The sequence below is a fragment of the Coregonus clupeaformis genome, chromosome 6 (genome assembly GCF_020615455.1).
Source record: "Coregonus clupeaformis isolate EN_2021a chromosome 6, ASM2061545v1, whole genome shotgun sequence".
Classification (NCBI taxonomy): Eukaryota; Metazoa; Chordata; class Actinopteri; order Salmoniformes; family Salmonidae; genus Coregonus; species Coregonus clupeaformis.
The window spans coordinates 27,289,525-27,306,354 of record NC_059197.1 but is presented as its reverse complement, the minus strand read 5'-3'; the positions used below and the strand labels follow the sequence as shown (position 1 = coordinate 27,306,354).

At 46.6% G+C, this 16,830-nt stretch overlaps 1 protein-coding gene across 2 annotated transcripts in view; it reads left to right on the top strand.

Annotated features, from left to right (window-relative positions):
- Positions 1 to 16,830, top strand: part of LOC121567631 (sortilin-related receptor-like) — a 92,526-nt gene that overhangs the window by 55,701 nt on the left and 19,995 nt on the right. For both annotated transcript variants that reach the window (XM_045219674.1, XM_045219670.1), the window contains exons 8-23: positions 348 to 517; positions 1,752 to 1,944; positions 3,442 to 3,559; positions 5,612 to 5,685; positions 6,262 to 6,350; positions 8,170 to 8,348; positions 8,651 to 8,837; positions 9,247 to 9,375; positions 10,834 to 10,919; positions 12,229 to 12,401; positions 12,587 to 12,718; positions 13,894 to 13,985; positions 14,237 to 14,483; positions 15,461 to 15,599; positions 15,853 to 16,026; positions 16,523 to 16,636. In XM_045219674.1, the coding sequence (XP_045075609.1) occupies positions 348 to 517; positions 1,752 to 1,944; positions 3,442 to 3,559; positions 5,612 to 5,685; positions 6,262 to 6,350; positions 8,170 to 8,348; positions 8,651 to 8,837; positions 9,247 to 9,375; positions 10,834 to 10,919; positions 12,229 to 12,401; positions 12,587 to 12,718; positions 13,894 to 13,985; positions 14,237 to 14,483; positions 15,461 to 15,599; positions 15,853 to 16,026; positions 16,523 to 16,636 (2,296 nt within the window). The remainder of the gene's footprint in view (positions 1 to 347; positions 518 to 1,751; positions 1,945 to 3,441; positions 3,560 to 5,611; positions 5,686 to 6,261; positions 6,351 to 8,169; positions 8,349 to 8,650; positions 8,838 to 9,246; positions 9,376 to 10,833; positions 10,920 to 12,228; positions 12,402 to 12,586; positions 12,719 to 13,893; positions 13,986 to 14,236; positions 14,484 to 15,460; positions 15,600 to 15,852; positions 16,027 to 16,522; positions 16,637 to 16,830) is intronic.

The window sequence follows — 16,830 nt, the reverse complement described above, 5'->3', positions numbered from 1 at the left end:
AGGATTAAATGTCAGGAATTGTGAAAAACTGAGTTTAAATGTATTTGGCTAAGGTGTATGTAAACTTCCGACTTCAACTGTAGCTAGTATGTCGTTGACAACTCAACATGAGCCAGAAATCACAAGACCAATCACAGAAAATACTGTAAGGCGTGACACTCCACTCACAGTAAAAAGCTGTTAATTCCATGACACTATTTATCTTAAAAATGAACATGTTTTTTGTGTAATAAAAGTTTAATTACAATCGTCAGCTTTTAGTTGTGAGAGAATCACACCTATTTTTCCTTGATAATGCCCTACACAAATAAGGAAAACTGCTCAATGTCTCTCTTCTTCTCCTGCAGGAGTACTACATCGCTGATGCCTCGGAGGACCAGGTGTTTGTTTGCGTCAACCACGTCAACAACGTCACCCACCTGTACATCTCAGACACGCAGGGCCTGTCCTTCTCCCTGTCCCTGGAGAATGTTCTATACTACAGCCCAGGGGGTTCAGGCAGCAACACCCTCATCAGGTAGGCACAGTGTTCCTAGTCCTAGTGCTTCTCAATACTCTACTGTGGGGGTGGGGTGGGGGGTTTCACAATTTTGCTCCAGGCCAGCACTTACACACCTGCTTCCTCTATTTGACCGAATCAACCAATCTCGGGTTGCACATTTTTGTTTCAGGCCTGCCCAGCACTAACCCACCTGATTGATCTATAACTAATCACGGGTTGCACATTTTTGTTCCAGCCCAGCACTAAATCATTAGATTCAGCTAATTGACTTATCACCGTGATTAGTGGCTTGTTAGTGCTGGGCTAGAACCAAAATGTGCACCCCTTTGGTGTATCCCCCAGGAAGAGTTTTGGAAACACTGCAGTGTTCTACTAAGCAACGATGATCTGAGATCTGGGTTCAAATAGTATTGGTATCTCTCAAATACTTAAGCTGCCCTTGATTGAGCTTACCTGACACAACAGAATCAAAAGGAAAGTCCTAAAACTGCAAACCCTGCCCATCTGACACTCCAGGCAGGCTCAATCAATCTCCCAAAGCATTTAAAAGAAAACCAGTTCTATTTGAACCCAAGTCTGCAATATACTGAAGTGACTCACAGTTAAGGCAGCCTAATTAGTAGGCTACCTTCTGAGATCTATAGTGTCTTGCTAGGAACAAACGTAACAGAACTCACCTTGATCAAGTACACACATCCTTGGATCAAGTATACCCACCTTGATCAAGCGCACCCACCCAACTTGATTTATTTTGAAGGAGAGATGAGAGGAGGCTGTTCGATCAGTGCTACGTCTGATCATGCCAGCACTGGGGGACCTCCTGGTGTGCATTCCTTGTGACCACAATGAGTCAGGATGTGTGTGTGTTTTCTCCTCAGTGTTGGTAAACAACAGCAGGGCCTTTGCATGTGTTTAAATGTTTACATCCCAGTGACCAGGGCCTATAATTAGTCAAATGACTGGGTTCCCAGCACGTCTCTAGCTGCCAGGAGTTGTGTTGTGAGAGTAGCTTGATAGCTTCTTGATAGTGAGGCGGCCTTAATACACGAGCAGACCACGTGTTTCCTTTGGCCAACATAGTCACAAGATGCATTAAACGTGATACTGTGTTGTTATAGATGCTAATCATGTTTGTGTGTGTGTGTGTATGTATGGGCATCTGTCTGTGTTTGTGTACCTGCGCCTGTGTGTGTATGTGCATTTGTGTGTGTGTATGTGTGCGTGTGCCTGTGTGTGTGTTTCATCCCAGGTACTTTGCCAACGAGCCCTTTGCTGACCTGCACCGTGTGGATGGTCTGCGCGGCGTCTTTGTGGCCACGCTCATCAATGGCTCACTCAGCGAGGACAACATGAGCTCCGTAATCACCTTCGACAAGGGGGGCACCTGGGAACTGCTGCAGGCCCCCTCCGCCGACAGCCTGGGAGGAACACTGGACTGCCAGGTAGCTAGCTAGCTGTTAAAATAACATCTGACCCTGTATGTGGGTTTCCCCTAACCACTGATACAGGATACTGAAACACAGACCACAGATTGTAGCTATCTGGTAGACTATTGCTGGCAGCTTTAGCAATATGACATCATACACATTGGGGTGACATCCTGTTTACACACTTCAACAACAACAGGATTAAGATTAGGGCTGTGGCGATAGCAGTATCGTGATATTTTCCATGGCAAAAATGAAAATACGACGCAGACAAAAGTCTTTGGTCCTTTAAAAACCTGCTGTATGTAAAATATTGGGTGCTATAGCCAGGAAAATAAATACATCTGACTCTGGATGACAACATAATGATGTTTGTTTCCAACACTAGGGCTGTTTTTCTAAATAAGTTATATCCGCTTCGTGTTCTGTTTCTTTTCTACGATACTAGCGAGTGTCGCGGTACGGGTATCATCCCGGCCCTAATTAAGATCTGCCCAAGACTCCTACTGTTGGTTCGTATTAATGTAGGCATGCCTGAAGGGAGGGCAACAATTGGGAAGAGCCAATAAAGTGGCAGTCTTGAATTTAATTATGTTCTTGTTGATGTCTGTAAGCAGGAAGTTGCCCCGTTGTGTGTAACACTGTCATAGTGCTGAGTCTATGAGTCCTTTGAGGTAGGGATTGGGGGTGGGGTAATATGAACCTACATTAGTGGTTAGGAACAACAGCCATGAGGCCACACTGTGTGTTTGCATTCTAAAGGGGAAGTGGGTTTGGGTGCAAACAGGTGTGCTCTGTTTGGTTTTAGAAAGTTTCCCTTGTCGTGTCCCTTGTACGAAAATGTATGCACTCACTACTATGGATAAGAGGGTCTGCTAAATTACTATAATGTAAATGTAGCTTCACTTCTGATAAAATAGTTAATATTTGTATTTATTTATTTTTGGTTTTGCCAGAGTGATTGTTGTCTACATTGACCATTGACCTAACACTTCTCTCTCCATCTCCCCTCTCCCTCCACAACGCCTCTCCATCCCTCCCTCCATTCCCCCCTACTCTATCTCCCTCCATCTCTCCTATCTATCTATCCCTCCATTCTTTCTTTCTATATCTCTCTCCATCTCCTCTCCATCCCTCCCTCCATCCATCCCTCTTCTATACCCCCTCGGCACTTCTCTATCCCCCATCCTGTCCCTCTATCCCCCCCATCCTCTTCCTCTATCCCCCCCATCCGGTCCCTCTATCCCCCATCCTGTCCCTCTATCCCCCCCATCCTGTCCCTCTATCCCCCATCCTGTCCCTCTATCCCCCCCATCCTGTCCCTCTATCCCCCCCATCCTGTCCCTCTATCCCCCCCATCCTGTCCCTCTATCCCCCCCATCCGGTCCCTCTATCCCCCCCATCCTGTCCCTCTATCCCCCATCCGGTCCCTCTATCCCCCCCATCCTGTCCCTCTATCCCCCCCATCCGGTCCCTCTATCCCCCCCATCCTGTCCCTCCCTCTCTCCATAGCTCTCCAAGGGCTGCTCCCTCCACCTGGCCCAGCGCTGGAGCCAACTTCTCAACATTCAGCTGCGCAGGATGCCCATACTGTCCAAGGAGTCAGCGCCAGGGCTCATCATGGCCACAGGTGGGGAGGCTTAGGCTAGCATCATACAACTACAATGACTATTTATTTGAAAATATATATATATTTTCTGAGTGCTCATTTCTGAGTGTTTATTTCTGAGTGCGTGTGTTCATGGTATTGGTATGTGCGTATGTGTGAGTGCATGCATGTTAGTAACTGTGCGTACTCTCCGGTCAGAGCAATAGGCTTTGACTGGGGCTACACTAGGAGCAGTTGGACACAAATCCATTGTGTTTAATCCACTAAAAGTGTCTCTCTGTCTCTACCTCTTCACGCTTCTGCCTGCTAGGCGGAGTACATTGATTTTCTTTGTGGTTGTGCTGTGTCTGAAAGGAGGAAGAAGCCTCTACACCATGCGAGCTGCTAGAGCCCTTAATTAAATTATTAGTAGATAATGGCCAGGGAGGGAGGAGGGCTGAGGAGACGCTATGCCCCTCTCGTCCGTGTTTATCGCTCACACACAGATGCGCTAATTACTTGTGCCTCACCCAGCGGGTACAAACACACACACAGACCGTCTCTCTCTTTGTGTGGACCCAGCCAGCCACACACAACCAGCATCCCCACACCGCCTATTAGGGGAAACATTTCCACCGAAGCGTTTGTTTTGTGACTTGTTCCTGTGACATTTCTTAATTTGTAAAGCACCGCTAATATGGCCTCCAAGAACGACAGTCATTAGTGGTGGTGCAGAGGAGTAGGACATCATTCACATACAGTGGCTTAATGAAACAGCTCTCAGGATGAGTGTCAGACCGAGAGAGAGCCGTACACAACTACATAAAACAATAAAGAGTCAGAGCATTGATGCCTGCTGTAATCCATATTGCACTTGTGAATTCTACAACAGGTATCAGTACTCGCACACCGTTAGGTGCAACATGCATGGGGGTCTACCTTCCACTTAGGATAAATAGATATTTGATGTTACAGCCATTAGACTTATTACAATCGTTGGGGCCTTCCCCCTAGAATGACTACAGACTGATTTGATATTAACCATACCTATAGGTTCAGCACATGGTAAGGCGAGAGTATTGCCTCCCGAGTAGCGCAGCGGTCTAAGGCACTGCATCGCAGTGCTTGAGGCGTCACTACAGATCTGGGTTCGATCCCAGGCTTTGTCGCAGCCGGACGCGACCGGGAGACCCATGAAGTGGCGCACAATTGGCCCAGCGTCGTCCAGGTTATGGGAGGGTTTGGCCGGCTGGGATGTCCTTGTCCCATCGCGCTCTAGCGACTCCCGTGGTGGGCCGGGCGCATGCACGCTGACACGGTCACCAGTTGTACGGTGTTTCCTCCGACACATTGGTGCAGCTGGCTTGGCAGGGTCGTGTTTCGGAGGACGCATGGCTCTCGACCTTGGCCTCTCCCGAGTCCGTACGGGAGTTGCAGCGATGAGACGACTGTAACTACCAATTGGATGTCACGAAATTGGGGAGAAAAAGGGTAAAAAGCACACAAAAAAAACTAACAAAAACAAGGAGAGAGTATTGACACTGCAATCTAATGTTGACAATAAAGCACACTGGACAATAGGTTGCGGTATGCAGAGTTTGTTTGAACTTTTCTGAACATAGGCCTACTCCTTGATCTCAAGCATCTGTTTAATAACCCTGGATGGAGTCTCTCCCTATATAGAGCCACCCAGCTATAGGGCCATGCTACAGTAGCACCTTTCTTCATGGGTGCATCTCAAATGGCACCCTATTCCCTATATAGTGAGCTACATTTGATCTGTTGTCGGCTTTGTGTGCTCTGGGCTGGCCACTGTGCTTGAGGGCGTCCCAAATTGCACGGCACTCTATTCCCTATGCATGTGGTGCACTACTTTTGACCAGGGCCCATAGGGCTTTGGTCAAAAGTAGTGCATTATGTAGGGAATAGGGTGCTATTTGGGACAAAGCCTCGGTATCCTGCTAGGACTGGAGACCGCCTGAAGCTGCAGTAGTGTTCCTACTGAATCACTCTGTGTGTACTGTTCAAGTCATCACCTCCTCTCTCACAGCCATTCCAGTGATCATCCTGTGTCTGTTTTTGTCTCCCCTGCAGGTTCTGTGGGCAAGAACCTGGCCAACAAGCCCAACGTGTATGTGTCCAGCAGTGCTGGGGCCAGATGGAGAGAGGTCTGTGTGTGTGTGTGTGTGTGTGTGTGTGTGCTTTGTTTTTGTATGGTGTGTGCGCCATAAATGTAACTATGCACATGATGAGCTGTAAATCATGACGTTGGTTATTCTTGGATGTTTCCTGCCTATGCTACCCCCTCATACCAAAGGGTTTCTGTGGAACGCCTAGCCACAATGCTGAACGCCCAGCAGAGGACACTTTCTTTGACAGCATATTATTAAACAACCACAAACATGGTGCTGCAGTTATTTAAAGCCACACTCTGTAAGATGTGTGTACAATTCCAAGACTGGGGAACCCTCTAAAACATAAACAATGGAGCAGAAGCACCCAGAACATTTTCACATGCTCTTGATGTGACATTTCACGAGAGCAGTATTATGATTTTTAAAATCTTTTAAACATACTTTTAATCTGAACATAGTATACCTCATTTAAGTGTCATGACAATCCAAATATGTTTGGTAATACGGCCCGACAGTTGTACTAGTCTTATTGGGGTAGCTATATAAATTGACCAGCAATCTTACGGACTGTGGCTTTAATGAGTGTTCTTCACAATTCCCCTTCTCCAGGCGCTGGCCGGTCCTCACTTCTACACGTGGGGTGACCACGGGGGCATCCTCATGGCCATCGCCCAGGGGGGCTCCACCACACACCTCAAGTGAGTCTCACAACAGCCCTAAATAAGACCCATACTGTATCTCCACTGCTAGAATAGCACAGTATGCTGTATATCACCCCCTCCTCATTGCACCCCTCTACTTCCCACCGCAACTCTGCCCTAGGTTGTTGACTTTCAAATCAAATCAAATCAAATTTTATTGGTCACATGCGCCGAATACAACAGGTGCAGACATTACAGTGAAATGCTTACTTACAGCCCTTAACCAACAGTGCATTTATTTTAAACAAAAAAGTAAGAATAAAACAACAACAAAAAAGTGTTGAGAAAAAAAGAGCAGAAGTAAAATAAAGTGACAGTAGGGAGGCTATATATACAGTAAAATAAAGTGACAGTAGGGAGGCTATATATACAGGGGGGTACCGTTGCATAGTCAATGTGCGGGGGGCACCGGCTAGTTGAGGTAGTTGAGGTAATATGTACATGTGGGTAGAGTTAAAGTGACTATGCATAAATACTTAACAGAGTAGCAGCAGCGTAAAAGGATGGGGTGGGGGGGGCAGTGCAAATAGTCCGGGTAGCCATGATTAGCTGTTCAGGAGTCTTATGGCTTGGGGGTAGAAGCTGTTGAGAAGTCTTTTGGACCTAGACTTGGCACTCCGGTACCGCTTGCCGTGCGGTAGCAGAGAGAACAGTCTATGACTAGGGTGGCTGGAGTCTTTGACAATTTTGAGGGCCTTCCTCTGACACCGCCTGGTATAGAGGTCCTGGATGGCAGGGAGCTTTGCCCCAGTGATGTACTGGGCCGTACGCACTACCCTCTGTAGTGCCTTGCGGTCAGAGGCCAAGCAGTTGCCATACCAGGCGGTGATGCAACCAGTCAGGATGCTCTCGATGGTGCAGCTGTATAATTTTTTGAGGATCTGAGGACCCATGCCAAATCTTTTTAGTCTCCTGAGGGGGAATAGGCTTTGTCGTGCCCTCTTCACGACTGTCTTGGTGTGTTTGGACCATGATAGTTCGTTGGTGATGTGGACACCAAGGAACTTGAAGCTCTCAACCTGTTCCACTACAGCCCCGTCGATGAGAATGGGGGCGTGCTCAGTCCTCTTTTTTTTCCTGTAGTCCACAATCATCTCCTTTGTCTTGGTCACGTTGAGGGAGAGGTTGTTGTCCTGGCACCACACGGCCAGATCTCTGACCTCCTCCCTATAGGCTGTCTCATCGTTGTCGGTGATCAGGCCTACCACTGTTGTGTCGTCGGCAAACTTAATGATGGTGTTGGAGTCGTGCCTGGCCATGCAGTCATGGGTGAACAGAGAGTACAGGAGGGGACTGAGCACGCACCCCTGAGGGGCCCCCGTGTTGAGGATCAGTGTGGCAGATGTGTTGTTACCTACCCTTACCACCTGGGGGCGGCCCGTCAGGAAGTCCAGGATCCAGTTGCAGAGGGAGGTGTTTAGTCCCAGGATCCTTAGCTTAGTGATGAGCTTAGAGGGCTTACCTTGTCAAATAAAGGTTAAATGAATGATACCCTTTTCAACCCAACTGTGCCACTGCCAACCAAGCAGTACTGTGCTGGCTCGGAAATATTATTTTCACATTGTCCTTTCCAGCATGGTTCCAGCTACTACAGTACATGGGATACGTAACCAGGCCAATGCACTACAGCTTAGCTTGGCTCAGTAGTGTAAAAAGGGGTATAAATATTGTAACCATGCTAATTTTGATCTCCATACTGTCTCTGTTGGCCCTGCGATAGACTAGCAGCCTGTCCAGGTGGTGAATTAGGAGATTTGCCCTTTGGGCCATTCTGGCTTGGACAAGGCTACTTACCTACTGTCTCTCTGTGTCTCAGGTTCAGTACCAATGAGGGGGAGACGTGGACGGACTTCCGTTTCTCCGACAGGGAGGTGTATGTTTACCAGCTGCTGACGGAGCCGGGGGAGAAGAGCACCATCTTTACCATTTTTGGCTCCTACGCCGACCAGAGACACAGCTGGCTCATTCTGCAGGTCAACACCAGCGATGTGCTCGGTGAGTGGACTCTCATAATATTGCTACACTGGGCAGAAGTCATGACTGAAGTATGCTCAGCCTGGTGCTTTTGCGTCAGTTTGTCGTGCATTTTCACAATGCCAATGAGAAACATCCATCCATTGGGCCAGAGTCTCACTGAGGTGTGTGTGTGTGTGTGTGTGTGTGTGTTTGTTTTGTTTGTGCATTCGTGTGTGTCCACTGTCCAGGCATATGTATGCTTCTGTCCCCATGCTACTGTAATACAATATAATCCAATTCCAAATCAAGTATTTAAAATGTGTATTTGTGTGTCTCTTCAGGCGTGCCATGCGCCGAAGGAGACTACAAGCGCTGGTCCCCGTCAGACGAGCGGGGCAACGACTGCCTTCTGGGTAGAGAGATGGTGTACAAGCGACGCACGCCCCACGCCACCTGCTTCAACGGTGAAGACTTTGACCGCCCCGTCACCGTGTCCAACTGCTCCTGCACACGCCAGGACTACGAGTGGTGAGACCAGAGGCACCATTACCAAGCCCGTGTTCAATCCCAAATCTATCTACCCCTAGGCACCTTATATCAATCTGAAAGATAATAGCTCCACCTTTCCTTCTGTTAAGCTAGGACTAGGTGGAATGTTTCTCCCTTACTTACACCTATGCTATCCTTTCATGGTAGGGGCTAGGGGTTGATTGGAATTGTGCCACAGTCTTTTTCTACTCATCTCTATCTGTTCATAGTTTCATAGTCAGGTAGGCTAACAGTGGGTCTCTCTCTAGCGCTCTCTGTTTTCGTCTCTCTCTCTTTCTCTCTCTCTCTCCGTCTCTCTCTCGCTCTTTTTCTCTCTCTCCCTGTCTCTCTCTCTTGCTCCGTCTCTCTCTCTCTCACCCTCCTCTCTCTCCGTTTCTCTCTCTCTCAGTGACTATGGCTTCAAGCTGAGCGAGGACCTGTCCCTCCAGGTGTGCCTGCCCGACCCCGAGTTCTCAGGGAACCTCTATGCCACTCCCGTGCCCTGCCCCGTTGGCACTACCTACCGTCGCAGTACAGGGTAAGCCAATACCCCTTTGGTATTAGCATATTGTCACTTCATCAGAAACCAGGCTTTTTCCTTTTGTTAAGGTGACTCCACACGTTGAGTGTTATGGCCTTGCAATGTGGATGGGTCATGATTATATGACCTAGCTGTGCTGAAGGGTTTTGGACTGAATTCATAGTGTGTCCCAAATGGGCCTTGGTCAAAAGTAGTGCACTATAAAGGGAATAGGGTGCTATTCGGGACGCAACCATAAAGGTTGAGATACACTTGTCCTTGGTGGCAGACTGGCAGTGACATATGGCTTATAAATACAAAATGGCATTACCTAGCATACCAGTCTTCACCTCAATCTTGCATGATTTTTACTGCCACAAGGAGACGACTGTTCGATATCAGCGCCTGTAGCTCAGTTGGTAGAGCATGGCGCTTGCAACGCCAGGGTTGTGGGTTTGATTCCCACGGGGGGCCAGAATGAAAAATGTATGCACTCACTAACTGTAAGTCGCTCTGGATAAGAGCGTCTGCTAAATAACAAAAAAAAAGGACCAAAAAAAAATAGGAACGCTGTGTAATTGGCGCCCTTTGTTGTCATGGGGAAACTGTCTTTGTTCTTATTTTGTGTAATGGGGAAGATAAAGGAGTGATGTCATTCCATTATATAGCCCTCGCTTATCATGGAGAACAGCCCCACCTAGTGTAGGAGAGAAATGTCCCAGCAAACGCTTGACGTTCACTGAGTGTACAAAACATTAAGAACACCTTCCTAATATTGAGTTGCACCCCCCCTTTTGCACTCAGAACAACCCCAATTTGTTGGGGCATGGACTCTACAAGGTGTCGAAAGCGTTCCACAGGGATGCTGGCCCATCTTGTCTCCAATGATTCCCACAATTGTGTCAAGTTGGCTGGATGTCCTTTGGGTGTTGGAACATTCTTGATACACACGGGAAACTGTTGAGCGTGAAAAACTCAGCAGCGTTGCAGTTCTTGACACAAACCGATGTGCCTGACACCTACTACCATACCCCGTTCAAAGGCACTTTAATATTTTGTCTTGCCCATTCACACTCTGAATGGCACACATACACAATCCATGTCTCAATTGTCTCAAGGCTTAAAAATCCTTCTTTAACCTGTCTCCTCCCCTTCATCTACACTGATTTGAAGTGGATTTAACAAGTGACATCAATAAGGGATCATAGCTTTAACTTGGATTTACCTGGTCAGTCTGTCATGGAAAGGGCAGGTGTTCTTAATGTTTTGTATACTCAGTGTATATAAAATGGGGAACATGTAAACATTTGTTCTCCTCGTTTACACAACTACGCATAAGATACACTATATTACACCATTTGTTGTACACATGCTCTTGTTGTGAATGTTGTGAGATTGGGTGGTGGGTGTTTGTCTGACCATGTTGTTAACCAGTTTGTGTGTGTGTGTGTGTGTGTGTCTCTCTCTCTCTCTCAGGTACAGGAAGGTGTCTGGGGACAGCTGTAGTGGAGGGGATGTAGAAGCCAGACTGGATGGAGAGATGCTGCCCTGTCCTGTAGGAGGTAAGCCTCCCCTCTCTCAATTAAGAAACCATCATTAGAGCTGGGCCAAGAACCATCATGGTGGATGGGCCAATAAAAAAAAACGTAATTAGAGCAGAAGCACAGCATTACATACTTACCCACATACAATCAGACCATGGGCCGTAGGTATCAAGCATCTCGGAGTGTGCTGATTTAGGATACGTTTTGCCTTTTAGATCACTATGAATAAGAGACACCTGAATGAATAAGATACACTCTGAGACACTTGATAATGGGTTCACAAATACTTTAACTTGGAAAGGCCACTATGGAAAGGGGAGACTCTCACGAACACGATGGTGTTCTCCGTTTTGCTCTACGACCTCCACAAGTGTCACAGGACTTGTCTGAAGGTAACCCATACAAACAAATGAATGTATAGAGGTAGTTTTGTGCCAACAAAAATAAGGCGTTAAATATGTGTCCAAAAAAAAAGAAAATATTTCCTGAGCTTTCTTATATCTCCTAGTTAAAGGACAGACACTTCAAAACCTTATTCCTTATGATTAATTTTTTGGGATCTTTTTTGCCATTTATGAATGTGTATTTCATTGTTTCTATGGGCTATAGTAGTAAAGGCCATATTCAGTATTGTAATATTTTGGAGGGGATACCTAAAGGGCCTAAAATTCATAATCAAATATCTAAATGATCCATGGTATTACCATCTTAAAACAATTCCATATGTTAGCTTAGTACCACCCCCCCAACCCCACAACGGCTTAGACTTTTAGAGGTTAACTGATAATCTAACCCCAAGAACAGGGTTGAAAAGTTTGCAACTTTCGCAGCTAGCAGATCGGTGAGAGCAGACAAAGACAGTGGGTCATGGGTCATGACAGGGTACGGGCCTTACCGTTTTATCTTTATTGCTAGACCTTAAAGAAACTCTGTTGTACAACTGAAGCAAAAGGTTTCTTAAGTTACCTATAGTCACGTATTATGGGGAGAATTTAGTTAAAGATACAAAGGTTAGCCCCCAGCAGTAGATCATAGGCTACAGCAACAACACATGTAAGTTAGACCCCAGGTACAGTAGCTGCTGCGGCTGGAAAAGGTTATGGGGATCCAAAAAGCAAATAAGTATTTGTGAATTCATGAAAAGTGGAATTACTCAAATGTTATACTTAAAATGATAGGATAGGATTAACTTTAATGTCCCTAAGGGGGAAATTGTTTTAGACACAGTACTGCTGTAGACAAAATAAAAGGCTATTTGTTACTCTTCACATGGATATAGATTAGAATGAATTGTATCAAGTGTTATTTTTTTCCTGATCTTCTCCAGAGAGTAATGAGTTCATCCTCTACGCTGTGAGGAACTCCATCCATCGCTATGACCTGGCCACAGGGACCGACCAGGCCCTGCCCCTCTCTGGTCTCCGCGAGGCCGTGGCCCTGGACTTTGACTACGAAAGGAACTGCCTGTACTGGGCCGACATCTCGCTGGACACCATACAGGTCAGGGCCTTCACAGAAGGCACTCAGATGTAACCATGACTCATCCTATTCCCTATGTAGTACATTACTTGTGCACTATATCCTACACACACTTCAGAGACTAAAAGTACATTGTGAATTGTGATTAGTGAAAAGTATATACACACACTTCAGTGACCACATCCCTCCCTGTTCTCCCCCTCCAGAGGCTTTGTCTGAACGGCAGTACGGGACAGGAAGTAATCGTGAGGAAGGACCTGCAGAATGTGGAGGCCCTCACCTTTGACCCCATCAGCAGGCTGCTTTACTGGGTGGACGCCGGAGCGCAGAGGATAGAGGTAAACAAGAGGAACAGGGATTTGTCCAATATTTTATGAATACTGACCAAAAATATAAACGCAACATGCAACAATTTCAGCCATTTTACTGAGTTACAGTTCATATAAGGAAATTAGTCAATTGAATACATTCATTAGGCCATAATCTATGGATTTCACATGACTGGGCAGGGGCGCAGCCATGGGTGGGCCTGGGAGAGCATAGGCCCACCCACTTGGGAGCCAGGCCCACCCACTGGGGAGCCAGGCCCAGCCTGGGCTTTATTACAGACAGAAATACTCCTCAGTTTCATCAGCTGTCCGGGTGGCTGGTCTCAGAGGATCCTGTAGCTGAAGAAGCCGGATGTGGAGGTCCTGGGCTGGCATTGTTACACGCGGTTGTCAGGCCGGTTGGACATACCGCCATCTAAAATGATGTCTCAAATTGAGACATCTGTAGCATTGTGTTGTGTGACAAAACTGCACTTTTATTGTCCCCAGCACAAGGTGCACCTGTGTAATGATCATGCTGTTTAATCAGCTTCTTGATATGCCACACCTGTCTGGTGGATGGATTATCTTGGCAAAGGAGAAATGCTCACTACCAGGGATGTAAAAAAATGTGTACACAACATTTTAGAGAAATAATACACTTTTTGTGCGTATGGAACATTTCTGGGATCTTTTATTTCAGCTCATGAAACATGGGACCAACATTTTATATGTTGCGTTTACATTTTTGTTCAGTGTATATATATATTTATAAACTGGGTGGTTCGAGCCCTGAATGCTGATTGGCTGAAAGCCGTCATATATCAGACCGTATACCATGGGTATGAAAAAACATTTATTTGTACTGTTTTAATTATGTTGGTAACCAATTTATAATAGCAATAAGGCACCTCGGGGGTTTGTGATATATGGCCAATATACCACGGTTAAGGGCTGTGTCCTAGCACTCTGCGTTGCGTTGTGCATAAGAACAGCCCTTAGCCATGGTATATTGGCCATATATCACACGCCCTCGGGCCTTATTGTTATTTTCGGGGGGGTTTTCTTCTCCATCTTATTGACGCCTTGTTTAATTTATATTTATATCCTCACCTGATAAATGACATGCTACTACTGTATAGTATCAGGCAATACAGTGTGTGATGATGGTGATCCACTCCATGTGTATGTCTTGTGTTGTGTAGGTGTCTAACCCTGATGGGGACCTACGTCACATTCTGCTCAACTCCTCAGTGCTGGAGCATCCCAGAGCTCTGGTCCTCATGCCAGGAGAGAGGTAACAGTCTAATAACCTTGAATAATCACCATACATTTTTCAATCAAATGCATCTATAAAGCTTTTTTTACACAAAAAAGGTCTCCCTCATGACCGACTGTTAAAGGGGCAATCTGTGATTGCTACATACATTTTGGACTTTACCGCTTTGTTTTTGATTGAACTGCAGATTGCCCCTTTAATGTAAATAACATCACTGCTAATATCTGTCTGATATACTTGCTTAATCTGTGATGCCTCTATCCTACCAGCCTGATGTTCTGGACGGATTGGGGCGACCGTGCGGCCGGCGTGTACCGCGGCTACATGGACGGCTCCAACGTGTCATGCATCGTGTCCGAGGGCGTTCGCTGGCCCAACGGCATCACAGCTGACGACCAATGGCTGTACTGGACCGAGGCCTACGGCGATCGCATCGAGCGGGCAGACTTCGCCGGCAGTCAGCGCAGCGTGGTCATGGAGGGCCTGCCTCACCCCTACGCCATTGCTGTTTTCAAGGTACTTTAGAACGGTTGATGCGCTTATGGAGTATTAAGGCTCTGTGATATTTATAGCCGTTTTTTATTTTGTACTTTTACGCCTTTTTCTCCCCAATTTCGTGACCTCCAATTGGTAGTTACAGTCTTGTCCCATCGCTGCAACTCCCATACGGACTCGGGAGAGGCCAAGGTCGAGAGCCGTGCGTCCTCCGAAACGCGACACTGCCAAGCTGCACTGCTTCTTGACACACTGCTCGCTTAACCCGGAAGCCAGCCGCACCAATGTGTCGGAGGAAACACCGTACAACTGGCCACCCGAAGTCAGCTTGCAGACCAAACTCTCCCCTAACCCGGACGACGTTGGGCCAATTGTGCGCCGCCTAATGGGTCTCCCGGTCACGGCCGGCTGTAACACAGCCTGGGATCGAACCCGGGGCTGTAGTGACGCCTCAAGAATTGCGATGCAGTACCTTAGACCGCTGCGGCACTTGGGAGGCCCTCGTCTTTGAATATTTAAATGAATGATGTATACCCATTGATTCTGGAAGAATATCACTTATAAATGCCTTACAAGCTTAGTTAATTTGTCTAAAGTCTTCAAAGGTAGACTCTGCAATATGGCATCATCATACACAGCCTGTCAACTTCCTTCTTGCAGATGTCAACAACAACAGAATTCAAATCTGCCCAGGACTGTCACTATTGACTTTTCCAAATGTACCCCCTCCCTTGAAGCATGCACATTGGAATTAGCCAATAGAGGCAGTCTTGGCAAATAAGAATGTTATTCATGTCTGGAAGCAAAACGTTGGCACACTGTGTATGATGATGTCATATTGCAGAGATTCTACCTTTAAGGTTATTGAGTGTGCAAAACTGGGGATAACTCATGGCACATACAGTAGCACAGTCCCATTGTAAAAAGATATCCAGGTTTGTTTTCATATAATCTCACAGTTACTGGGCAAATCCTCATTGGCCTGTGTGTGTTTTCAGAATGACCTGTACTGGGATGACTGGTCAAGGAGGGGCATCTTCAAGGCTCCCAAAGCAGGCTCCAAAGACAATGAACTCATAGTGGGTAGACTGACCGGGGTCATGGACCTCAAAATCTTCTACAAAGGCAAGACCAGAGGTGAGAGACAAGCAGCGAAACCATATTTAAGAATCAATGCCCATTGTAAGTAAACCCTCCAAGAACTTCAATGGTCAGCATTAAATAGATATCATGTGTAGTCAGAATGCTACTCTAGAATCGACAATACTGGAAGCTTTGTTTGGACACCCCCACTACCTCAGCAGAGTTAGACGAATCACATCATTGGATCTAAGTGTACTTGTCTGCTCATGACAAACCTGTGTGTGTGTGTGTGTCCACTCTCCTCTAGGCAATAATGCCTGTGCAGACCAACCCTGTAGCCTACTGTGTCTGCCCCTGCCCGGGCACCGCCACACCTGTGTATGCCCTGATGGAGCGCCCACCACCACTCTACCCAACGGGGAGCTCCAGTGCCAGTGTCCCACCGGCTACCGGCTCCACAACAACACCTGCGTCAAGACAGGTGAGGTCAGACACACACTCACATACATGCGCACACGCTCTCTGACAGACACACGTGCACACACACACACCCAATGGTCTCGCTGGGTACAAAATACTACTGATCAAATCACATTTCATTTGTTACATGCGCCGAAAACAACAGGTGTAGACCTTACCATGAAATGCTTACTTACGAGCACTTAACCAACAATGCAGAGTTTGAAAAAGTAAAAATAAATTGCTAAATTAACTAAAGGAAAAATAGTAACACAATAAAATAACAATAGCGAGGCTATATACAGGGGGTACCGGTACAGAGTCAATGTGCGGGGGTACAGGTTAGTCGAGGTAATTGAGGTAATATGTACATGTAGGTAGGGGTAAAGTGACTATGCGTAAATAGTACTACAGATCCACAATGGTGCAGCCATTCCAACCTTTAGGATTCAAATACACTTCTTGATGATGTGTGTTTTATTTGCAACCCAAAATCGAATGAAATTCAACTCCCCCAGAACACACGTGCCTGCCCAACCAGTACCGCTGCGCCAACGGCAAGTGCATCAGCAGCATCTGGAAGTGCGACAGCGACAACGACTGTGGCGACATGAGTGACGAGCAGGAGTGCCGTGAGTAGAGCCCAAATGGCACCCTATTCCCTATATAGTGCACTACTTTTAACCAGGCCATTTCAGACGCACAGCTAGACAATGGACAACTCACTCACTCAGATTATTCTGTTTATTATTATTATTATTATTATTATAAAAATGGTTGGGTGCTGAATCCTTGTTTGTGAAGTACATAGTGAATAAAATAGATC